Genomic DNA, 25,594 nt, shown 5'->3' on the forward strand with positions numbered 1-25,594 from the left:
CATCTTTTACCAATAAGCTGGGATAGTGTGTTTTTATGGAGCAAGGGATCGTTTACCATTCTGCCATTACCATCATTGCTGGCCTGTCTTTAACTTTTCCTTCCAGCATTTTGTGTGACCTTAGGGCAGGATGTCCTCTTCTTAAATTCCCAGTGGAAGCTAAATCACTACAAATCTGTGAACTTTATTTCCCACTGTGTGTCAAATGCTAGGTATGCCTTATCTTCCAAGGGACACAGCACAACTCCAGATGGCCATTCCTGTCTGAGGGTCATGTCTATAATTCTCCCTGCACAAGGAATGGCAGGCTGTTGCAACCAAGAAACCAAGTTCTTCATGTTAGATGACTTGGATACAAGTTATCCAACAGCATGCCATACAAAATATCACATGACAAGATCCCATGAAGGAGATCAGAGGGGCAATAAGAGGAGTGAGGTGCCTGAATAAGACCCTGCTGCTCTATCCCCAGGCCAGGGGCCACCAGTGGATCTGGGTGAGCACAGGGGCACAAGGGCTGGCAGGAACACAAGAAAAAGCACTCTCTAGTCAGCTTTCAGACTCAGGGACTCACTGCTGAGGAGTGGGACACATTATGGGATGTAAGGGAAGAGCAGTTCCAGATTGAACAGGGCTAATTATGGGATGCTAATGGGTGGAGCCAAATGGGGGAAAAGTGGGTAGGTTAGGTGACTTGGGGAGGGACAGGAGTGAGAAAGCAGAGGGGTAAGCAAAGAATAAGGTGAGTTACCACACTTGGCTAGTCAAAATACCTGTCTGGTTATGCTCTGTGCCTGATCAGTGCAGTCTGACCTGTGTTCTTACTAAACTATTTTCTAATTCTTTGCTGGGTGAGGGGTGCCTGTGCACATGTGCAGGGGGGTGTGAACCCAGGAGCTGGAGGCAGGCCAGAGGCTGGAGGGCCTGTGTGTCTGTGGTGCAGGGACTGATCAAGTGTGGGTGTGTGAGTGGGTGTGATCCCTTACACAGATCAACCAAACCAGATGGTGAGCAGGGAAGTGATCTGGGAGCAAGTGGGGTGAGGGGGTCTCTAAGGGCCAGCCCCAGGTGTGAGAGCACCCCTGAATCTCTACCAACAGGAGCACAAAGGGAGGCACTGGGGAGCGGGGGTGGTCAGACTCACTGGCTTGTGAGCAGGTGCCAGCAACTGTGAGATTTGGGACTTGGCTGCCAGCTACTGGGGAGACTGACTCTGTGGTCTAGACAAGGAATATTTTTCCTTGCTCATCCTGATCAATACTTTTAACCTACTTGAAATCACAGCAGAGAAATATGGGAATATTCTAGGATGTTGACTGAATATTTCACTAAACCACCTGTGGTAAAATGTACACAATTGGCTTGTTCAGTGTATTTGACATCATACAACTTCAGTGCATGCTGTTAAAGTGCCCATAAAACATCCATGACAGCTGCTAATATGTACTTTACAGTCACTTCTGTATGATATCATCATAAAGATCATCAGTCACTGATCAGAGTGCACATGCATTTTGTGGCAAAAACTGAATGGGTGGAATTGTTCTAACACCAAAAGAAACACAGGCAGAAATCATATTTCTGTTTTCTCATACCTGTTTTCTACATCTTAAACACCAACTGCTCTGAACTCTCAGCTCTACTGTTTCTGGGCTTCCTGAGCAGCTGGAATTGCTCCATACAGCTGCTGGATCTCAAGAATTGTGCCTCACACATAATTTTCTTTCTTTCCTTTTTGGGGTTCTTGAGCATTGATCAATGGATGTTACTTGTCTCAAGGATTCACTCTCTTCTGAGAAGCATGCACATAATCTGAAGAGATATCTGGCCATCTGTCATGGTGTCAAGATTTTAAGGGAAGACAAAAACAAGCTCGGGGGAAAAAAAAAAAATCTGTTGAGGCACACACAGAAACAACATCTGGCTCAGAAAGTCCCTGAGCTGAAAACAATGGGATCCTGAGAGAGTACTGCAGGCAAGAATCACATGCACTTGCCTTGGACGTTTTCTTCCTTCTGTTTGTACTTATGGGCACCACTGGAGGTACAGTATTAGGGGAGATGGAGTCTTGCTCTGACAACGGCAGGCAGACATTCTTTTGGTCCCTTGTACCTCAAAGATAGGTCAGTTACCACAGACCCATCCTCATGCTAAAGTGTCTCATTGCTTTCATGTTTGATTTCTGTCAAGACCCAGTCACAGCTCTACTTAGTGAACTAAGTGAATGTGCCTGCATATTCATATCATTAGGAAACACAAAGCTCAGTTTAAGGAAAAAAAAACTTCATACAGAGGTTTCCATATTGCTATATTAAGCTGGAAATAGCTTTTTGTTTCTTAATAGTTTATAAATTCTGTGAGGCACAGGTAATGACAGCAGCAGGCTTGAGAAAGTGACAGTAATATTTCCGAAGGAGTAAAGAGAGTCCATGGTCCAGAGGAAATGATACTGTGAAAGCAGTTATCTATTTTGTTATTAAACATTTTACAAGGCTTTACCTTAATTCAGCTTGAAACAATGATGATATGTAGATAATAAGCTAACAGTTCATTTTTTCTGGTAAGTATTAAAAATTATGTACAAGAGTATGTAAAACACCAAGAATCTGAATAATACTAGCTAAATTATTATTAACAATAGTCATAATGGCAACAACAGTAAAATCTCCAGATTCTGCCTAACTACTGTCATGGTACAGCTTTGCTGAGCAATACAGACCAGTTTTTAGGAGCTGCCAGAGTGGGGGTCTGTGTGGAAGCACTGCCTTCCAGCAACTGATGTTAACTAATTAAGTTCCTCAACATTTGCTACAGTAAGAAAAGCGTCTGAAGTCTGAGTGTGTTCTAAGAATTCGAAACACCACCCACTTACTGAAATCCAATCCTTTCATTTCTTGCAGTCTTCCTTGGCGTCTTACAAAGGCATAGTTACTTAATGCTAAGGAGAAAAATTTTCAATTTTAGACTGTTAACATCTGTTTGAAGATGTTGCAAATTGATATAATTATCCTAAATAAACATATTATCAGTTTGTCAACAGTATTGATGACTAAATGTCCCTCAAACACCTGGATGAGTTTCTTATGAGATATCTATACAATGAGATTAATTCTGAAAATATCTAAATCCCTACACTACTTATCAAAGGTGTGTAATGCGTCCATATGTATGTGGATGGAATACACAATTCAGGATGTGATAATGGATCCTGACATTGAAAATGCTGAATGTTTGTATCCTCTTTATTATGTTTTTATCATAACCATTAGCTACTAAGTTATTCTAATTGGAGACAAAGTCCTAGCTTAAATTTTTCTTACCATGAGAAGACTATTGATTTATTATTCCATGCTAATTGCACAACTTTATTGGTGACTTTTCTTGGAAGCATTACGCTTCCTTTTTTTCAGTACTAACTTCAAACATATATTCAACTGAACAAGTGAAAAACATTGAAACAAAACTTCCTCATGGAAGTTTTTTGGACTTGTTTTTTCCTGTAGCTTTTTTTCATCATCTCATGATCCATCTTGACCCTTAAGATTTTTATGGGAATAAGAGGAAAGGCAATGACAAGCATCTAAGAAAACAAATGATAATAAAGACTTTCATTAGACACAAGCTAGTGTCAATGGGAGTGGGTAAAAAATACCAAAAAAAAAAAGTGCCAATCCTTTGCTCACCTTTTTCCCCAGAAGTATGATAAAACAGCAAAATTCCAAATAATTTCTTTTTTGTTCACTCCATACTCCAGCAAAATTTTTTCTGGGATCATTGTTGAGTCTTTCCTGAGAAAAATTTAGTCCTTAAATGAGAATAACAAAAGAAAAATAATGGAGAAAAGAGTACAAGAACCTAAGATTGTGCCAATATGCCAACTATACACTTAAGTTTACACTTCTTGTTCATTTAGGCACAAGATTATACAGAATAAGGTCAGGGGAAATCATCCCATTTGCATCCCCAAAGATGTCTGATATATCCAATGACAGCAGAGTCCTGTTTATTCAAAATACTTTTGGAACATCAAAACATTTGGATAAACAGGGCTTCAAATAATTGAGGGAGTTATTGTATAAGTAATTCACACCAGGGGGACATAACCTAGATTCAAAGGACTGAGTTTCAGATCAAAGGGGTACAGATAAATGGGATTTGGCTCCATATGAACAAATACATAAAATTAAAAAAAAAAAAGAAAAAAAACCCAAACCATTTGATTATTCAGTAATCAAGAAATGTCCAAGCATTTTTTTCAAAAAGAGTTTAGGACAAAAGGTTGAAATTGTTGCAATAGGCTATACAGCAGGACATTCCAACAGAATCAAAATAACGTAATAACATAACTAAACAAGACCAAAATGATATAGGAGGTTTTTTGGGGGGGTTGTGCACAGATGTTTTGTGTTTGTTTGTGTTGTTTTATCCTCCAGTCAGGATCATATGAACTTCACTAAGTTTCTGACCTTATTCCAGCCATGAAACTGACACGTGTTTTGTGGCAGAAGGTGGGTATTTGTAACATCCGTGTCTCTTAGCCCACTTTCCTGAATGCCCAATAGAAACAAATATGAAATATACAAGTTTGGACTTGGATGGACAACATTGTCTGATTTCTTGTCATTCTATTAACAACATGACCCACATATGGTTCATCTACATGCAGACATCATCATCGTGTATTAAATACCTTTTAAGATACAAATCCTGGAATTAAAAAAGATTTTGATCTATGCTGATACTCACCCACTGCATTATTAACATGGTGGATACCTAATTTATACAAATGAACAATATTTTTGTTTTTCTGCAAGCTATGCACACATCACCACAGTTCAGCAATGTCACTTACTGTCTGTTGGGACTTTTTGACAGTATGGGAGGGCAGGTATTTAGAGAGGAGTAAAACATCAGAAACCATGATACATTTCAGTTGCCCCCAGCATTTGATTTCTGTAGGCAAGAGCCCATCAGGGAGAGTGCTTCTCCCACCATGGCGCCTCTCCTGGAATGGTCCCATCATGGCTCGTAAGCCAGAGGGAAAGGAGATCTTCTGAGGGATGTGGGAGAACAAGGAGAGGTCTGGGGAGCTTGGAGAAATGGCAGTTTGGAGTTGAGTTGAGTAGTAAGGGCAAAGGAAACACCTGGAGGGTTGGAGGGGATAGAGGTTGCCATTGGAAATTCACAGAAGCAGTGCTTGGCTGGGAAGGAGTGTGTGGTCACACAGGGTGCCTGTGGAGGGGGAAGCTGAGAATGGGGATGGTGTTTGGGACTTTGCTTACAGGTTGCTGCACTGACACAGTCTAGAAGTGAGTAAAGGGGAACAGTAAAGGGCAAAGCAGGGTTGTTTTTTCCCACACCAAGTGTTAAGGTTTTGTTTCCTGAAGAAATCTTAGAATTGCTTAAGCCTGATTTCCTCCTTCCTCCTCTTACTAACTCCTCTGCGCCTTGATGGATAGTCATGTTGTCTGTGGTACAGGTAGACAGCCAATTTCTAGTTTTATTCCAATTTACAAGGGCATCTGTTGTTTCTGGATATAGGTATTTTAAAAAAGGTCAATTTCTCTCTTAAGAAAAATGGGTTTAAATAACAAACCTGAAGTAGTCTTCTTCCAGAGAGCAACAGATAATGATAAGGCTTGTAAAAGTTTTCCTCTCTCTTTACAGGCTTGTCAAGGCTACCTTCCCTGACTCAAGAATTCTTGCTCTGTGTCTCAGTTGGAATTTGAATAGCAATATCTTGACCAGTTTTCTGTCTGAAGTAGGGAAAAGAGGGTAAAAATGGAACCTGTGTGTGTGGGAACCGCTTCAGCTGGATATCCCTGGAGACTGGCTGAAACTGTTGTACAGTCCTGAATCCAGAAAGTACATAGGTTTCTGCTGAACTTGAAGTATCTGCAGAATCCCTTCTTTTGTCCAGCTCCCTAATGTCTGAAGGTTAAATACAGCCATACTTGGACAAAAACAGTGAAAGTTTTCTTACACTGCTAGTTCAGTGCCTGTGGATCAGACAATCTGCTCCTATTACCATCTAATCCCTGGATTTTCAGTTGCAATTTTAATTAAGAGAGTGGCCATTCAGTTTTTGATCTGTTCACTAAGGACCCAAAGATTTTTTTTCCCTATCTAATTCAAAAGCAGGTCTGTCACTGAGTTCAGTGCTTACAGAATTGTGCCTGTTATTTTTCTCTTCTCCCCCACAACCCCCCTCTTTCCCCAAGGTTTTCTTTAAAGGGTAAAACCCCCAGGAGACAGAGGTCTGCCAGAATCAAATAGAATCAAATAATTTCCCAGGCTCGTTTTCAGAAGTAGCTTTTTCCCCCCTTTCCTATTTCATACCACAATCTTGCCTTTTCTTTAATAATCTGCAGCTGCATAGTGGAATAGAATTCAGAGGATTAAAAAAAAAAAAAAAAAAAAAAAAGGAAAAAAAAGAGAAGTGTATGTTTGGGTCTTAAATTAATATACACATTAAATTATATTTAATTGTGCCTTATCAATAGGCTGCTGAACTTAGGTGTTTGCTGCTGCCATTGGTCATGATGCTCTGTGGCAGGCAGAGGCAGCAACTGCTGCTGATGGAAAAGAAAAGGTAGTGAAGGAGGAGGGCAGAAGGAGGTGGGAGGCGAGGGGATTGGCTGCTCTCGGTGCCATTCACAGCTGCGGCCCCGGCTCTTCCGCTGCTCCAGCTCTGGCTCTCCCTTGAACAGCTCCTGGAGAGAACAAGGCGTGCGGAGCTCGGATCACCAGCATCATGCTCCTCGGGCTTGGATCGCAGATCCCCCTCTTTGAACACTGAAACAACTCCTTCGTCTTTCGGCGTCCCGAGCAGACCCAGCGAGAAAACAAGCACGTGAGAGAGAGAGGAAAGAAAGAGGAGGAAGACGAAAATCTGCAACCAAGGGGACTAAAGCAAAGAAAAAAAGAGTGCTTTGCTTGCACAGCTGCAAAGTGGGAATTTAAAGAGCTGCAGAGAGAGAGATTCCAGCTCATCAGCACATACACATTGCAGAATTACAGATCCAGGTAGAAATGACATCAACAGGGAAAGAAGGCAGCGGAGCTCAACATGCACAATATGTTGGACCCTATCGTTTGGAGAAAACCCTAGGAAAAGGACAGACAGGTTGGTTCCTATGCAGCAGCACCGCTGCTAGAGGGAAGGTGCTGTAGCAGCCGGCGAGGTGTCGGGGATGGGGTGTTCGAGGGTTCAGCTTTTCCCATTTGCTGTTTCAGTGAAGATAATATTCATAGGGGATTTTGGCCTTTATTTATTTTTAGTTTTCATTTTAATTCCTTCTTTTCTTCCTTTTTTTCTTTTATCCTTTTTTTTCTTAAAAAAAAAAAAAAAAGAAAAAAAGCCCAGGATGCTTTATGTTCATTACTCCTGCTAATGGGTGTTGTTCTGATGACAGCCAGAGTGCATGCAGAGGAAAAAATAGATGATCTGCTGGTAGTGAATTCTCACATCCGTTTTTTCACTGCCCTACTTAGGAGCATTTTTCTTTTTAATCAAATTATATTGAAATTAAAGGTTCACAGCCTGTAGTACCGAGGAGGTGGTGGTGGTGGTAGTGGGGGAGTCACCAGCAGTATTTCATGACATCATGATTGAAAAGGGTGTAGTCCTTAAGGTGCAGTTGGGGGGGGGTTGGTGGAAATATGTACAGTATGTCTCTGGCACTGACTGCTGTGGGTATTTAGCAAATATGGATGGATGGGCTGGTGGTTTTTGTGGGTAGGGTCTGGAATAAAAGAAAAATAGAGGATCGGTAGCAGAATTCATTCTGGTTATGCTGTGTTTTTGTAGGAGGGGTTGGGAGGGGGGAAGGGAGGTTATTTAATTATTTTTCTTAAGGCTTGTTTATGAAACTTGCCCCCAGCAGATTTTCCTGAATGGAACAATGGTAAGAAATATTAAAAAGAGGAAAGCGAGTGGAGGGAATTAGCAGAGAGCAGGTGCTTCTGCCCTACATGACATAATTAGATCCCCTAAATGCGTTCAAGATCTGGACTTACTGTTGCTTGCTTGGGTAGCATATTCACTTCAAGGGCAGGGGAGTATTAATTGGAAGAAAAACCCTTAAAAAGAAGCCCAAATGTCTTCCTTCTTAAAATATTTTATTTTTAGTAACAGGTGCAATAAGCAATGGCATCTGGCAAATTCATTGAGTTGGGATCACCCCAAAAGTGGATTGAGACTTGAGGTTATAATTTAGGGAAGGGGTAAGATCAGCCATAGGGGGGCTTCTTTGGGCATGTGGGTGTTAAGTGTTGTTCATTATGGTGGGACAATAAAACATGATGCATTGTGGTGTATTTTTTTTTTATAACCCAGCCGAGCTTTGCCCATCTGTTGTCTAAAGGATTTAATAGGCGTTTCCATCCCCAGCTGCTGCCTCTGCTCTGCCTGCTTCCTCACTGCCCTGCGTGGCAGCAGCTCTGCAGTCCGCAATTTTCTTAGGGACACAGTCAAAATCCAGATCTTTCTCTGTAAGAAGCAATGCTCTTCTGAGATGATTGATTATAACCTCCCCCCCATCCTTCCCCTCCTCTTCACAACCCCATAGCAACCGTTCAGAGACATGGATGAAGATGACATTGTCTTCTAGTGGAAGTGACTTTTATTTATATTTCTTTTTTTTTTTTCCCAAATCTCTTCAGTATATCAGCTGCTATAGGTAGTTCTCTGTTACTGTTTTGGTTACCACCTTTATCCTTTGCATAGCTCAGTGGGTCTCCTGCAGCTGTGTTCTTACTAAAATCTGTTTTGATGATGGTAATGAAAATATCCTACAAGAAAAATTATGATATAATGTTAATAAAACTGCCCTATTTCTGCTGATAATCCTTTCCTGAATACTCCAGGTGATCAAAGAGCCAGCTGTAGATGACAAATTCATTTTTGTCTTCATCACCATTTCCTTTTTTCTCTCTCTCTCACCTTCTCAGTACCCCTCCCTCCCCTTTAAATGCAATTGTGCTTGAGATTCCTGAAAATACAGCTGCATTAACCTTTTGCTCCATGTTCTTATAGCCTGACGTTGTGGTCCTAAAGGGTTATCTGCAGCTTTGGTTATGTTTTTTTTTCCTCTCTGCTAATCTTCCTATCTTCCTCCTAAGTGATTAGAGACGTGGGGGTGGAGAGAGAAGAACAGGATGTATTTAGAGGCTTGCTGCTGTTGGCCTCTGCAGTTATTCAACCAGCTGGACAAGGGTGAAAGTTTCCTTTTGCAGTTTTACCATATAACTGATCTTTATAGATAAGTCTCTGCTGTTTGCACACATGAATGCACATGAAATGCACAATACATGGTGTCATAGAAGCTGGAGGTGGGGGAAGGAGGAAGAGAGATCTTGAAAGTAGCTGATGTCAGTCTGTGTCTCTGTTTTTATACCCACCCTTGATTAATGGAATAATGCACTGAGGTGAAATCTAACTCACTATTAAACATAGATGGCTAAATATGGAAAGATGCCTTTGTGTCTTCTCGCATTTTCTGTGCTAATCACATTTGGGAGCATGCAGAATGGCATAACCAGTGTGTGCCATGTATCTCATCCTCATCCTGCTTGTTTTGGTGGGTAAGCTGGCAACCTGCAGCATTTCAGGGAGAGGACAAGCAGTGCAGTAAGAGGGCCTGATTCACCATAGTATCTTGGGTATCTTGGCATTCGGGTTGCAGTGGCTTACAGATGAAGGAAGTTGTGATTGTATTAATTCATTTAGCGCTTGACTTTGAAGCTTGGAAGATTAGGAGGTAATGTTTTGGAATTTTTTTTTTCCAATGGGATGAGGAAGAGCGAGGAGAAAAATCTGACAAAATGTAATGATTAATAGAAAGAAGTGTACGTTTTTTTGCAAAGTCCTGTCCATTTTGCAGTGATCTTCATATCCATCACTTTTATTTAGAATAAAAAATTATTGACTCCATTAAGTTATTTTACATAGGCAGGTCAAGCTTTGCTCCCAGATACATGAGCGTTATACAAATGTATTAATCACTCTTACCTGCTTACTGACTGTTCCAATAACTGGCATCAGAAGAAGGGGTTTTGGGGAGGAGTGAGGGTTCATTCATAGTTCAGAGCAGACTTAGGATTCCATGGAGGGGGAACTTAATGGTAGGTAAAACTCTCTTTGGCTTTTTCTCTGTGAAGTTCATGCTGATTGCCACATTAAAAGCTGAAAAAATGTATTTACCAGCAACCTACTGGTCCTTGCAGAGAGTTCCGGTTGTGATATCTGGGACGTTAGTGGGACCTGGTGACATCTGGCTGTGGGTGGGCAAAACTGACAGGGAAAAGCCTTCTGTTCACATTGGTGGGTAACAACTGAAAGTGTTGATTGATCAGATATGCAAAACTTGTCCCGAGCAGCCTTCTGGGCTGGTGCGTCACGCCTGCCGAGGGCAGCCGATGCCACAAAGAGAGGATTAGGGCCTCTCAGGCACAGAACTTGGGAGGGGGCTGCACAGGGCAGTGCTGAAAAATGGTTGGCCTTAGGTCTTTGCCCCTAGTGGGATTGAGAGAGGGGTAAAAATTATTTTTAATAATGACACATATGAATCTAACATCTTGTTTGAGTACTGTAGCAAGATGGTTTGCTTTTGTAATAGGTTGAATTTAGAGCACCTCTTCCTGACGTCATCTGCCGGAATAGCTTATGGAATCTCTATGTAAATGATCTTGCAAGAATATGAGATGCATCAGAATCTTTATTGTTTTACTGAAAAAATTATTTTGCAGAATTGCCAGAGTAAAAAAATCACTGCTATGTATATATATGGATGTGTGGGGAAAGGTTGTTTTATCTCAGTTCCATTGGTGCATTCTTTTACAGGTAATTATAGGAGGTTTTCATTGTAATTAACAGTAGTGAGCAATGGGTGTGTGTCCTGTTACAGTAACACACATGGAAACAGTGTGCCTTGAGAAGCCCCAGTCACACCTGATCATGAACCATTGTTATAGCTTTAGGTACAGGTTTTCTTCATTTGCCACTAATTTTACATGAAAACAGCTTCCTGGGTATTCCTTGGTCTATTTTTTTAAAAATTCCACAGTTACCTCTGTTCTTGTATTTCTTTTGGCCTCATTAACACCTGTTTCACCTTTGAAACTCTTAACAGTAATTCAAATTGTCTGTAGTGAATATTTATTAATGAGTGCAAAGATGAGGAACTGAAGTATTTCTTGTGAAGGTCTTTAGCATTTTGGAGGGTTTTCTTGTGTTTTCATTTGACAGTCACTGTATAGGCTTTGGCATCATTGTTTGCTGTAGCACCAATTCAGTGCCTAGTGGAAATTTCTAAAATGCTGATTTGTCTACAGGCAATAAGGCATTAGTTCTAAGTGGGAGTTACTCTATTCACATTGAGATAAACTTCATGGGAAGTTTAATGTTGCTTATTCATTTTCTTATGTTCCTTTTATTTTGTTTTTAGCCTGGTACAGAGAGTCGTGCTTGAAACTCACGGCACTTTGACCTTCACAAAAGTGTAGGGGTTCCCTTTCCTGCATTGCATCCCTTATAGCTTACAGTTATTTTGGTGTATAACATGTTCATTATATATGAGCCGTGAGCGAGGTGTTCAGCACTGTGCTGTTGGGTTATGTAAGAACAGAAATAATTAAATTTGGGTCTTAGAGAATTTAATAGCCTTTTATTCAGTGAGAGCTTAAACAGGTCATTTCTTTACAGCCTTACCCATCTGTTTCCATGACACTGGCAGAAATTGAAATTTGTTAATTTTTTTATTTGTCTCTGTCAAATTTGGTTGAAAACTTCAGCTCTGTTCAAGGAATGTTGGGTAGTCAATGTGGTCTCAGAAGCCTGGTTTTCTTAGGTAAGTAGGCTAAACAAAGTATGTCCTCTTCATTCATACTGCTATAATTTTTTTTGTAACACTGTGTTGGATCTAGAGATAATCTGAGGAGTACAGCTTTCTTCCATTTAGCTGTCTAGATGGATATATCATTGTAAGAGGTGTAAATCATTGCAGTTTTCCTCATGGCCTTTTTAAACAAACAAGCAAACAACAAACCAGTATATATCCTAATAATATTTTCATACATATACTTTGCTTTCCTTATGAAAGTTTCTTTCAAAGCAGTGTGAACCCATACTCTTCCTCATTATAGTCTCTGAAGACTTAAATGTTGAATTTGTGATCACAGAAATAAATACTGCAAGCAGTACTGGAAGTAGTAGAGGTCTTAATAATGAAATTTTCCCAAGGAAGGTTATGTCATAGTGACTCACGTGTAATGGATTATCAAGTAAAAGTTATGAGTTTTGAGCGATTTGGTCTTTCTTAACTTTATATACCTTTCACTTTTCAGAAGTACTGCTTTGCCTGCTTTACTGACTGAAATAAACTAGTATTACCCTGCTACTTGTCTGAACTGGAAAGTTCAGCTATCCTGTTTATGATTTTCACTCTTTTTAGTTGTTTTGTTTTGTTTATTGTTTGAATTAGCAAATTCCTGTTTGCTAAATGCAGTGAAAATGAATTTTGACTTCTGTCCTTCTGAAAACTTTGTAGGGGCATGCCATTAGTCTTTTACTTCATTGTCAGTGGCACAATTATTATGAACTTGTGGAAATGGCAGCAGGCTCTGGATTATTGTTTTTCTTTGTGAAGCACAGTAAGCTTTCTCACCCAAGAGTTGGTAAAATTCGGATACTGTCAAATGAGTACAACTCTATGACTATATACTTACATTCCAGATGCCAGCAGGAACTGTGGAAGCACTGAATTCACAAATAGTGTTCTTGCCCTGTTCAAGCACTTCTCTGCTTTTTGTTGTTGTTCTAATACCATTTTGTTCTGCCCTGGCAAGGAGGACTGCATTAGGATGAGGAGAGAGGTTGAAGAAAGGAAAAAATCTTCTTGTTAAAATTTACCTCTTGAGAGGAATTCTTTTGATCTCTAGAAAATCTGTGATTCTGAGAAGAGCCAAGAGTAGTGTTTTAGGTAGGTTCTTACAATTCCTTTTGTAAACTGAGTGGAGCAGCCAGTGAATGCTTTGGACTCTCCAGCATTGCAACGTTTTTCAGTATACCATAAGTTTACTCCATACATTACATTTTGGGAAGTCTTTAATATTAATGTGCTTTAGAGAGTTAAACCGTAATTGCAATGGCAATAATAAATGTGATACACACCTAAAAATTAGCAGGTGCTTAATGTAGAACAAATGGTGGTGGTGGAAAAATTCCAGCTTTCAGAAAAAATAGAAAGGAAATGAGAAGTTTGGAAGTAATACCTTTTGAGGTAAAAGACGTTGCATGAGGACTGTGCTATGCACATAGGAGAGCTGTCACAATAAGACAAGGTGGAAGCCTGGATGTAGATTTCCATGGAGGTGCAGTAAAGGAAGAGACATAAATGAATGCTCAAGTAGTGGTCCTCCTCAAATGCTAAGATACTGTAATTTGCCCTTGTGAAGTCAGTCCATATTTGAAGTTGAGCTCAATTCAGTAGAAGGATCATCAAGTCTGGGATAAAATGGATGAGGGTGGATTTTTTTTTTTTTTTTTTTTGTTGTTTGTTGTGGATGGTCCTATTAAGAAATATCCCAAAGAAATTTTCTGGTTTTTTTTTTTTTTTTTTTTTTTTTTTTTTTTTTTTTAAACAAGCACAAGATGTATAGCAATCCTAGTCAATAATGCTGTTCATTCTGCTTATGGAATATGAGGAGATTGTTCCATTTCCAGTTCATGCATAAACATTATGTTTTTCTACAAAACAGCCATAATGATCTGTAGAATAACATGAATAATTTGTTGTAAATAGTGTTCTTAATGAACTTGAACCATCTTCATCTGCAGTGTCTGTAAATGCAGTGTGATTTCCTTTAAATCCTTATTTGTTTCCGATTTTCTGGCAAACAGCTATTTTTATCTCTTTTCCCCAACTGTCTTTACCTCACTTATGGATTCTTTGCACTTATGCAGTATTCAAAGATTTGAATTGTACTCTTGAATGTAGTCTGTTGTGTAGATTGCATAAGAGAATTTAGTTCTGCTTAGATCATTGTGGAAGCACTTCCAATGCAGATGTTTGCAAGTTCAAACCAAAGATTCAGTTTTTCTGGACAGTTTGGACACTATTCCTATAAGCATCCATGCTTGGTAGATGTGAGTTTGCCAGAAAGTCTTTTAAAAAGGCACAAAAGTGTGACCTGATTAAATTTGATGTAAAATTACTACTTTTAGAGCATATTAATATTGTTCATCCACTTTCATTTTACTTATTCTACATTTAATTTTGAATAGGAATATAAAATTTTTATGAATTAATATATTTACAGACTAGAAACATTACTAATAAAAATATGTTAAAAACCACACTAAAAAAATTACCCAGAAGATTTTTTTTCCATTGCTTCATAGCTTTTGAAAGTTGGGTTTGAGTGGAGTTCAGGTAGAACAGCAGAATTTGTTTTGGTTCCTTTCATAGAAGTGCAGTACTGGCTATTGATGTAGCTGCAAGCATTTTGTTCTTGGATGTGTCTCTTGTGGCAGAGATGCCTATGAGGGTGCAGTTGTCCTGTGCACTGTATAAACAGGATTGCACTCTTTTTTTTTGCAATGACCTTGGGATAAACTTTTTGAAGGCTATTAAATGCAAGTGTGTCATGAAGCTAAGGACAGAAAGCAGCATGGACAAAGGTGGCGAATGGTGGGGTGTGTTTGGGCAAACCCAGGCACATTCTCTTGCAGGGGGTGCTGTTGCCTTCCTGGAGGGCAGAGTCACCTTCAGGCTGGTGCAGGTGGCTGATGGATGCTCAGTGCTGGAGGTGGTGGAGTAGGAGGCTTTCCTTGAATTGTTAGTGCTCTTGGTTTTATTTGAGGAAATGGTTTTATTATTTCGTGAAGGCCACAGAGACGTATCAGGACAGCTGATATAAAGTAGCCCTAAAGCTGCCCTAAATAACTCTTTCATGGAGTTCTAATGGCCAGGCTTGCTGTTCTGCACCCCATGGCTGTGCTAAGCAGTTCCTGGCTTTTAGACTGTAGTTGTACCTACTTTGGGGAATGCTTTTAAAATTTTTGGTTTTTTCACATAAACGTTGTTAATTTGAGATGGGATAAGGTTAGACTGGAAGGGACTGTTCTTTGTGTAGCTCACCACAGATAACAGTCTGCTTTTCAGTTTTTTATTTAATAATCCATCCATTGATAATCAGTGATTTTTAAAGATAATTAAGGTATAATTAAGGAGTTTGGAAGAAAGTAGAAAACTTGCCAGCCACTGACAAAAGGAGATTATTGCTAGTGAAAACTTTGCACTATGATCTGTGAATTAGCTGACAGCAAATGGGTTAGTGCAGTGTGCAGGGGGATATTGAGGAGAGAAATCATGGTCAGGTGGCTTAGGGTGGGGTGCAAGTACTATCTATTTTTCTTTCTCATTTCAATGTTCTAACACTATGAGGGAATTATAGACGTGATAATATTTCCAGTGAAGTACTTACCTTTAATTTTTCTAAAAAGGAAAAGTGTTTTCAGGCATCCATTTAGTAAGTGCTCTTCTGGCTCTCTGCTTCTACTTACAAAACAACATGCTGTCTTTATATCCTGAGGCTTTAGCAATTTTGATTTGCTGTCTTTTGCACTATATGCTTAATGGGGGAGAAAACAAATCAGTGTGGTAATGTATGTATTTTTTAAGAATGTCTACATTACCTATGTATTAACACACTTTTTGCAGTGTCATTGCTCTGTGTGTTCAGCTTTAAATGCCATAAACTGACTCCCCTTGTATTTTACCTATCAAAAGCACTATTGACTGCAACAGCAGTAATGGAGGAGCTGGTTTCTGGAAGAAGCAAACTGGACTTGACAAAAAATATGTTAATTTTTTTACTGTTTGTCTAAAGCCTACTCTTAGAACTATTAAGTGTCAGTCTATCAAAGTGGAACAGCAGCTGCAAATGAGAATGTGCCAGGTCCTCAAACTGATCCAGCAGGGAATGATGATGAAATTGCTTAGCTCTTTATCTTCTTTCGTTCTTTCTCTTAATTATTTTTAATTTAGAAAATTTTTTCTTAATTTACTTTCAATAATATCTTAAATATTATTTAATTATTTTATGCATGGCCAGCAGTGCAGACACTAGATTTTTACACAGATACTCCAACTGGAAAAGTGATTGTCTTGTTGCTTTGGTCCAGGATGAAGCACACCAAAGCCCAGGTTCATAGTGATGGCTCTTCTGCCTTACAGGAATATAATTTATGAAGAAGAGGGACCTTCAAGAACATATTTGCAGCCAAACAGGAGCTGGAGATGTACAATTTCATTTTCAAAAATTATATTAAAAAATAAAATAAATGTCCCTCTCTGATGAAGTCTGCGCTCATCTAGTGTAAGACTTTGATAAGACTAATGTTTTGTTGCATTTGCATTAAAGCACAAATTTAAGTGGGAAAATAAGACTTCATATCCCAAATCTTTGTGGTGTGAAATGTACTGTGTGGGATGCTAAAATTTTTCTGATGTCTTTTGCTGATTGTTTGCCAGCAGAGGATTGGGTTACTTATCATGCCTGCCATTTGCCCTGGGTGAGTTTCATTGAGTGATTGTGTGAATGCCTTTTAATGAGTGTCACCGGTCCCCAAGATTAAGGAATGGATTTGACTGTTTTAAGATTTTCACCATACTGGAATCCCTTAATCTCTCCCAGTATCCTATTACAAAACTCTCACCATATTTTCAGATTCTGAATGATGGGTAGCTTGGCTGTTGAGAAAACCTGCTGGCAGCAGGTACAGGTTTGGGCTATGGTTTTCTTTGTAAGTCCTCATCATCCATTTTTTTGGTCTGCATTTTTGTGGGGTTTTTGGTTGGTCGGTTTTTATTTTGGTTGCTTTTGGGGTTTTGTTTGTTTATCTTTGTTTAAATGTTTGGCATTACCTTGCCTCTTCAAAATGGAAACTGATCCAAAGATTGTCATCCTAATCTAGAGGCTAATAGACAGATATTTGGTTCTTTCTACTGCTGTAATCTCTTAGAGAAAATTAATTAAGATGCTAGGAAGGTATCTTCAGAAAATTTCTGGGGATGTTACAGTTCCAAGGCTGAGACCCTTAATTGTTCAGGCTCTATTTAAATAGGTTCATGTTTACTGCTTGAAGGGCTGGTAGAAATACTCAAGGACATAGCCCATGTCTAAGTAAGCAAATGTTAGTGTCAGATTTTTTTTTCTTAACTGTATGGGCATGGTAGACTAAAAAACAAGGTATTTTTATGGTTGTCTCCTACTTAGGCAAGATGCTTTGTCTTTGGGAAATGAATACTGATGCACCATGTGTCTTTGAAGAATTATTTTCTCTTAGGTGTATATTTTTTCTTCCACATTTCATGTGTCTTGCTAGCTTGTGAACTGAGGGGAAGGATAATTTGTGTTACATTATCTGCATGTAATCCCATTCATGCTAAGGCACTAATCCTAGTCAGGCCTTTGTGTGTGAATAGGAAGTTCCATTTAAATATAGGAAGAAGCTCCTTCACTGTGAGAGTGGGTTGCACCTGGCACTGGTTGCCAAGAGATGTCTCCTTCCTTGCATCTGTTCAAATCCAGACTAGACAAAGCCTTGAGCAGCCACTCTGGTTGGCTGTGCTTTGACCAAGGGTGTTGATCCAGGTGATCTCCAGAGATCACTTCCAGCCTTAACCCTTCTGACGTTCTCTGTTATCCCGTGCAGCTAAACCATAACTTACTCAGTGAACTGTAAAACCAAGGAACTCTGTATTCTCCAGTTTTGTACCCTATAGATCCCTGCTGCTCCTGCTCTTTCTCTGTCCCTTGTCTCTTGGACTAGGTGAGGACAATGTTTGTGACTCATTTGGAGCTGTATCTGCTGCTTGTCCATCTTTTTTTTTTCTCTTGAAATACATTAAGAATAAATCACAAGTGAGCTTTCTGTAGTGGGAGTGATAGTTTTAGTTTTAGTTTTTTTCCACAGACGTTCAGCACTCTCCATTGAATTTGTAGAATCTTAGGGACTTCCCTTTCCTTCCCTGCTCTTTCAGACTTGATAATGGGTTCTGATGTTATGGGGGAATTGCAGACAGACAGCCTGACCATTTAAATTTTATTTCCTTTAAAATATCAGGTTAACAGAAAGCTGTCCTAAACAGCACAGCTTCTGTAATCTTCACTTGGTTTTGAGGGCCATGAGATGCTGCTGTGGCAGATCGAGATTGCTGCAATACAGCTGCTCTTCAGATATTGCCCTCACCTTGGCTAAGATTCTTAACCAAAGTTAGAAGGACATGGTGTTGCTAACAGCACATTATGATTCCCTAATGCTGGGGGAATCCCCACACAGCTTGGCAGGCTGGATTGCTGCCTGCTCGCTGCTGCTGGAGCTGTGCAAAGCAAGGGCCATGGAGGCTTGAACTTGGGCATTTCTGTTGGCAGAAAGCTGAGCTCAGTGCTCGGGGAGTGTGGGAAGAAGGGAGCTCTCTCTGCATTTCCTCCATGTATCCATTTTGGTACAGTGGCAGTATTTGAAGTAGTCCTTTCCTGCAGAAAGCTGAGAGGAAGACTGAGAGCCGTTTGTGTGTTTGCAATGCCTGTCTGTAGAGAATCGTCACCAAAGACAAAGCCAAGTATTATATTAGCACTTGGCAATGGCGCAGGCACTATTGCCTCATTAAACGCAAGCAGTTGGTTTTTTGTAAAGGCACGGCTATGAGTGGCACAGCTTTTAAGATTCCTTACACTTTGTGAGCTCCAGCCTTCAGGTTTGTCATTCGCCTCTGAAGCTAATTAAATCTACCCTTTTTCCCCCAAACTTCCCACTCCTGTAAATCAGTAAAGCTTGATTAAAATCAGTAATCATCGTCGATAAAGAACGATCTGTCCTGGGTTTTGTCCCATGCTGCTTTTCTTGGGGTCTGTGGTTTATTTCATTGCTCATATTTATGAAATTACATCTCTTTTACTTCTGGTTGTTTCCTGATTGTGATGAAGGCATTACTTAGGCAAATTCCCCACTCAGTTACATTTGTGCAGTCTCAGTGACTTCGAGGCCTTTCTCACGTTTATCTGAGAGGGGAGTTTGGCTCATGAGCAAGCTTCTCATTGATGGCAGCAGAGGCAGACCTCTGGCAGTGTTCTAGTTAAGAGCAGCCTAGGAATACATCTCTGCAGTGAATATTCAAGCAAATTAGAGCACTAAGTGGAATGATACTGTAAGCAAATTCAATTCAAACTGAAAGTACAGGCCCAGCATTTTACAAATGACTATATTTCATCATTAAAGCAGAAGTCTGTCTGCTCAGCTAACACACAAATTAAAGCAAGCACATGTTTTAATACTTCTAGTAGTAATTCTTCTCTAGTATTCCATACATACCTGTACTGAAATTACCCACCCAGTCTGCATTAAGTTTCAGGATGGAGAAGATGTCCTCATATTTGTCATTACTTCATCTTTGCTAGGAAAAGGAGCAATCAGACTACTAGCATGATTGGGACAGTTGCCATCTTTATTACCAGGTGCCTTGTCCTGCTCAGACAAAATGCTGCAAAAATAGGCAGTGTTTCTAGATCTGTATCCTTAATGCTGTCATCAACATTTCTCTTATAACCACTGAATTAGATGAGTTATGGCTGCAAAGCCTCCCTAGCTCCACCAATTCTTATTTATCCTCAGTGCTTTGGTGCCTGTGGCTCTGTGGAACCAGGTGGGCTGAGGACTGCTTCACAAGAATTCATAGCAACCTTGATTAGAATAGCAAAATTAACATCATATTTACTGTTCAAGTGTCTGCTCTACTGCAAATTTCTGAAGAGTTCATCAGAGGGGAGAAATTTGTGTGCTCTAGGTCTTTTTCTTCTCACTGAAATGGTGGGGATTGAACACATGGCAAGGCCAAGGATCTGGATCAAAGGCCATGTGTAACTTGCAGTCACAGGTGGAATTCTAGCCCTGGTGGGTAGTGCTGTTCTCTTCTGGCACAAAGAGCAATGAGCAGAGGGCAGTGAAGGTTGGAGAAGTGAACCAGAGCACCAAAGAACATTGCCCTGTGTAGAAGTCCTGTCTTCCCCATTGTTTACCTTATTACTTACTTGTAGCAGTTGTGCCTTTGTTTGGGTCTGTGATAAACTCTGCATCAGCTGCAGATCAGTTTGATGTGTCAGATGTGGATAATCTGAGCATTTTTATACATAATGCATTGCACACTTTGTGTATGGGAGACTTCATTTCAGGGTTGGTTTGGGTTTTGTGTGTGTACACAGAATGCCAACCTTCTGCTTGGTCCTGTAGAGTTCTAATTCTCTGGTGCAAAATTATTCTGTACTCTCAAGGCTCCTTGGATTAAAGGCACTGAACTTCTCAAAGGGTTGGGTCACTGTTTGTACTCTTGTGATCTCTAAAATCCTACGGAATCTTAGCTGGGACATTTCTTGGCTTCAAGAGTAGTAGAGATGTGTACAATACAGGGTCTGTTCGTGTCATTGTGCAGTTGTAAGGCAGATGATTCAGAAACAATAACTATGTAGTCTTCACTGGCCTTAACAGGCTTAGTCACTGACTCGGGGTGGAGCCTTTGACTGGTAAAAAAAATATATTTTTTTTCTGATGTCCTGGTGTAAAACTAAGATAATCCTTGACTTCCCTTTTGGGACTGAGGGGGTTAGCCAGCTAGCATAGATAATTTTATCACAAATAAAAAGCATCATGAAAAGAGCTGGGATAACCCTACTATTTAGGTTTAGTGATTTTTTTTAAATTATTTTTTAACCTCCTGAGGATGGACTGGAGACCATACAGCTTGGTCTGCCAGGTGATGAGATCTGTTTATGCTTTATTTATCTTCCATAGCTTGTCCTTTTGATTATTGAAATACTGATATATAAATGCTGAAATTTCTGTGGCTGCATTTAAAAAGTTGTTCTAACTATCTAAAAAAATTGAGAAATTGCTTTGATATTCCCATTTTGACAATATGTGGCTATGCTGACTTTTGTCGCTTCTTTCCTTAGGGGCATTTGTCCCTGATCTCTCAAACAAAATGTCAGTGAGTAAAACTATGTATGATGCTGTGTGTTCCAGTTACAAAAGATTTATAACTTGGTCACTTTTATTTATGCCTCCGTGGAGCTGGTGGAATTCTACTGCAGTGTTAAAATGCAGCAGTTTCATTTTCCTGCAGGCAGCAGCCCTCTGGTGGTGTGTGCTTTTTTTCCTTTTTTTTTTTTTTTTTTCCCTTTTAAGTCGCTTTTTGGAGATTCAGATAGACTGATAGGGAAGCCTTTAAAAGTGCCTCAAATTAAACTGCCACATAGCCTCATATCTCCTCTCTTTTCCTTTCTAGTCCTCACCTCATCACCACCCCCACCTAAATTTGCAAGTGGGATGTAAAAGACAAAGAAAGGTTACAAAATTAACCCCGTGGATAATACCAGCAGTCTTATTTGGCAAGCTGATATTTACAAAATACTATCTCTGTAAGTTTCAGCTCCCAGAACTGCTGCCTGGAAAGGGTATAGGTCGGTGTGAAGTGGGTGGCTCAGCTCCCGGGTTATTCTGAAGACTAGACTGTCAGGAATGCAGGCATTTCTGAGGAGGCTGCTGATGAACTTGAAAATTGAAATATCAAAGAATTTTTTTTAAGGGATGACCTTAGGAGTCTGTTACATGGGCGTTAAAGATAGTCACATTGTAAGTTACTGTCTGGAAAAAATATTTTGGCTAATGGGGAAGGAGAATCTTCTCATCAGTGCCCTAGGAGTAAAATTTACCCTTTTGCTAGCAGGAGATTTAGCTATAACTTGAGTGCCACTTAAGACCTATTTTGAAGTACTTAGTTATGTTCTGGGAGGTAAAAATGGGAGTTCAGAAATCAGATAAAATAAAATATTGCTCCTTACTCTTTTTGAGATAATAAGCCAGAGTTTTGTGCAAATGGATTTTGAAATTATTAAAGCTGTGCCAGGGATGCATTTGGCTTGTTTCCTTTCCAGGACTACAGTAAATGTCAAAATCATGCTGTATCTGTGGCTGTGCTACTGCGTACATGCTCTGTAGGGAGACGTGCAGTTTCATTAACAATTGAATGCTGAAGGGTTTAGGGCAAATAATTCCAGTTAAGATTAGTGGTTTTAAAATGTATTGATTTTTGACTGTGATGTTTGAAACCTACTGAGTGTCTGTAAAGTGAAACCAAAGTTACTGCTTAGGTTTCTCTGTTGTTTTGGGGGGGTTTTTGTTCATTTTAAAGAAGAAAGGGATCAGTAAATAAAAAGCATTAATATAGAGAATAACTTCTGTTCTTTTTAGTGATGGACAGTGGTTGTGGCTTCTGAGCCCTTGGCAGTATTTGGTTGAACTTGATACTGTGGACAGCAGATAATACAAATTTGAGGCCTTACTTGGTAATACTTTAGGTCACTTGTGCTATAATTGCTGAAAATCATCAAAAGACATTTGTGCCAGCTAAGATATGCGACACAAAAGTGTTGTTTCACCCATGATGCTCTTGGGTGTGTAAGGCTTGGCTCTTTTTGCTGGGTTTGCCCAGTCAGGAAGCAAAGGCCCAGCCTAGTGCACGGTTTGGGGATAGATCTGGCCCTGGCAAAGAACTCTCAGTGCACATAGATTATATATTAGAGGGGCAGTGACCATGTATGACCTTTAATGCTTGCAGTTAGCATGGGAGAAAGGCATCACTCATTCTTGCCTAACCCACAATCTCCAAAACATGGTTTTATTTTTGCTTATTGAGATTCCTCTAAGTGATTTAAAACACAGCACTGTAACACATGCTGCAGTAGATTATTGTTCATTTTTTGGAGGCAGAATAAAAATTGGTGCCCAATCAGGCATGTTTAAAAAAAAGAAGAGAAAAAAAAAGACCTTGAGTCCTTCATTTTTTTTCTTCAGCATGCCTGTCAATTTGGCAGTGAGAGGACTAAAGTGAACAGCTTTCTGCCATCCAGTGGAGAGGGATACAAGTTTTTAAACTAAATCCACCAAAGGATAACAATTCAAAAGCTTCAGTAAGGAAATGAACTTTAAAAAAAAACCTGAATTTTCCCTGTTTTGCCACAAGTTTATGGTAATTCAAAGGTTAAAATGTAAAAAAAACCCAACTAATTGCTAGGCTATGGATGAGGCAGAAGTGCATCATATTTCAATTCAAAAGGCGAAGTTGTCCTTCTCCACTGATGCCTGAAGAGGCTGCCTAGAAAAAGCTAAAACTTAAGGCATCACCACCCCCATTGGTTATTCTAAATACGTTTTTTTCTAATGAAAATCTGAAAATATGTTTGCTTCCAGTTTAAAAATTAATTCAATTGGTTTATGGCCATTGCTGCAGGTAGGGTAATGAACTTGAGAAGACTTTTGTGTTGGTCCTAACACAGGTGTACATGCATCCTAGGAGAAATTAAATCACCAAGACTTATTCCTTAACCTTAACAGAAAACCAAGTGTGATTATAGTGTTGGTAGGCTCTATATGTGCAGTTTCTTTGCTTGCCTATTGTCTCTTTACTTGTAAAAATACTGAGATTTGAAAGGAAATGGTTTAAAACTCATTTGCCCTCTTACTGGTTCTGGTTTTGTGACTGAGTACACCTGGTACTGTGACCTTTGCAGTGCAATTCTTGGCATTCAGTATTTTCTTGCTGAGATCTTGCATAGATTTGCTGTTTCTCCACATTTTGGAAGTTATGTAAAGCAAGGCAATTCATATGCAAAATAGTATTTAAATATCAACTTAAACCAACATTGTCTGTAGTTTTGGGGTTCTCATTATAACAGGCTGTTTTATATGTGAGTCTAAAATTCTCCCTGGTCATCAGATTTGTACCATTTGTATTTTGTTCAGAGATTGTGTTTTACATGAAAATTATCACATAATGATGCGTCAAATTTATGCTCTTGCTATGCTTTTTGTTTGTTTTTTTTCTTGTTGCAACTCTGGTGCTTCATTGGACATTTCTTTGGATTTACAGCAATTTGACACAGCAGAGCAGTACAATATCCTACCATGGACCTTGTTGTCCTCCATGTGTCCTTAGAGGAGTCACCATACTGAAGTCAGCAAATGGGTGCTACTGGAAAGCTGCTTCAAGTGAGGATATTTTGTAGTTGCTCTCCTGAAACAACTTCAGCAAATACTAGGCCATAAGCAGTAAAAGGTATAGATAGAAATATTAGTCAAATATGATTTCATTATAAGCTATACCAGGAAAAACCACCCCATGATACTTTTTCTTGTTACCTGTGAAGCTTATTTAAAATGATATATACTGCTGAAGAGAAACATTTAGTAATTGAAATGTAAGTGGGTGACAAAGAAACAATACATATGCAGCAGCTTTCTTTTTTTTTTTTCTCCAGTTTTGTGTTTCCATCTCTGTCATAGTATTGGAACTATTGACAATATTGGAAGTAACTTTTTTGGCTTTCTCATTTCTCTGTGTATTAAACCTTTATTCTTTGACATTCAGCAAGTCAGTGGTACAGGATCATCTTACTGCTCACCCTTTGATTTTTCACTCTTCCCCTGTGGCAACTTTCCCTGCTGGATGCATGTGGATTTAGCTTGATTCCCAGCCTTGCCAGCAGCATTGTAAAATCGAACTGTAGCATTTGAAAATACTGCTCTATTGAAAAACAAGCTGGAGCAATCCAGACTTGGATTTCAAAGGGAATGGAAAGATCTTGATCCATGCTGCTTTGCAAGTTCAGCACCACAGTGTGTGATTGAATGTAAGCTCACTCATATTATGAAACACTGAAGGATATTAAGTGTAATAACAGGCTGGAAAAGTGGGATATGTGAGATCATGAAGAAGCCCAGAGCCTGTCTCTCTCCACAGGCAAATTGGTGCTTTGCTTATACTGTTGTTAAAATGGCTTGATAGCTCTGAAGCTGTTGAGTCTTACTTGAGATTTCCACTACTTCACAGGAAACACAGTTTAACCATGGCTTACTCCAGGAGCAGCCTGAGTTTGTATCCCATAATCTTGGTTGGAGTTGATTTATTTTGTAAGTGTAACTGAACGATCAGATTTGGTGACTATGGGCTAGATCCTCAACTGGTGCTATTTGCTTAAGAGCCCTGGATTCTGTGCTGCTGGACTGACTCTAGTATGGATTCAACCTTCTATGTAAGGACAGAGACCAAAACTTTTAAATTTGGGAAAGGGTCTAGGTCTTGGATTTTCTTGTTTCAGACATTGTTACTTGAGAAAAGTATCAAACCACATACATTATGAAAGGTTTTGATGTCTGAAGTTTTAGATATTGCACCCTTTCTGCAAGCAGGTGCATATTTGTTTCAGTCTTTGAAAAGGTCTTTCTGTAACCTTGACTGTTTTTTTTAACTTTGTGTCAGTGATCTCTGAATTTACAGCAACTGTATTTCTATCTTGATGCAATACCCACAGCTTGGATATTGCTTCTGTTCTGAGGTATCCACAAATGCCTGCAATTCTCTTAGACAATTGACCTTTGGGCCTAGAATTCTTACACTTAGCCTCTAGTCCAGAAATTACTTCTTTTTGTCTCAAGAGATCTCAATAAAAATCTGTATGATGAGGTTTATTTTATCTG

General features: G+C 39.5%; 1 protein-coding gene across 11 annotated transcripts in view; it reads left to right on the forward strand.

Moving 5' to 3' along the window:
• The first annotated feature begins 6,654 nt into the window (after window positions 1-6,654).
• The window catches only part of BRSK2 (BR serine/threonine kinase 2), a 305,642-nt gene continuing 286,702 nt past the window's right edge, over window positions 6,655-25,594 (forward strand). For 10 of the 11 annotated variants that reach the window (XM_064714734.1, XM_064714736.1, XM_064714737.1 and 7 more), the window contains exon 1: window positions 6,655-7,126. In XM_064714734.1, coding sequence (XP_064570804.1) covers window positions 7,033-7,126 — 94 coding nt within the window. In that variant the 5' untranslated portion in view covers window positions 6,655-7,032. The remainder of the gene's footprint in view (window positions 7,127-25,594) is intronic. The other variant, XM_064714742.1, reaches the window with a different exon arrangement.

This window comes from Zonotrichia leucophrys, chromosome 5, assembly GCF_028769735.1.
Source record: "Zonotrichia leucophrys gambelii isolate GWCS_2022_RI chromosome 5, RI_Zleu_2.0, whole genome shotgun sequence".
Classification (NCBI taxonomy): Eukaryota; Metazoa; Chordata; class Aves; order Passeriformes; family Passerellidae; genus Zonotrichia; species Zonotrichia leucophrys.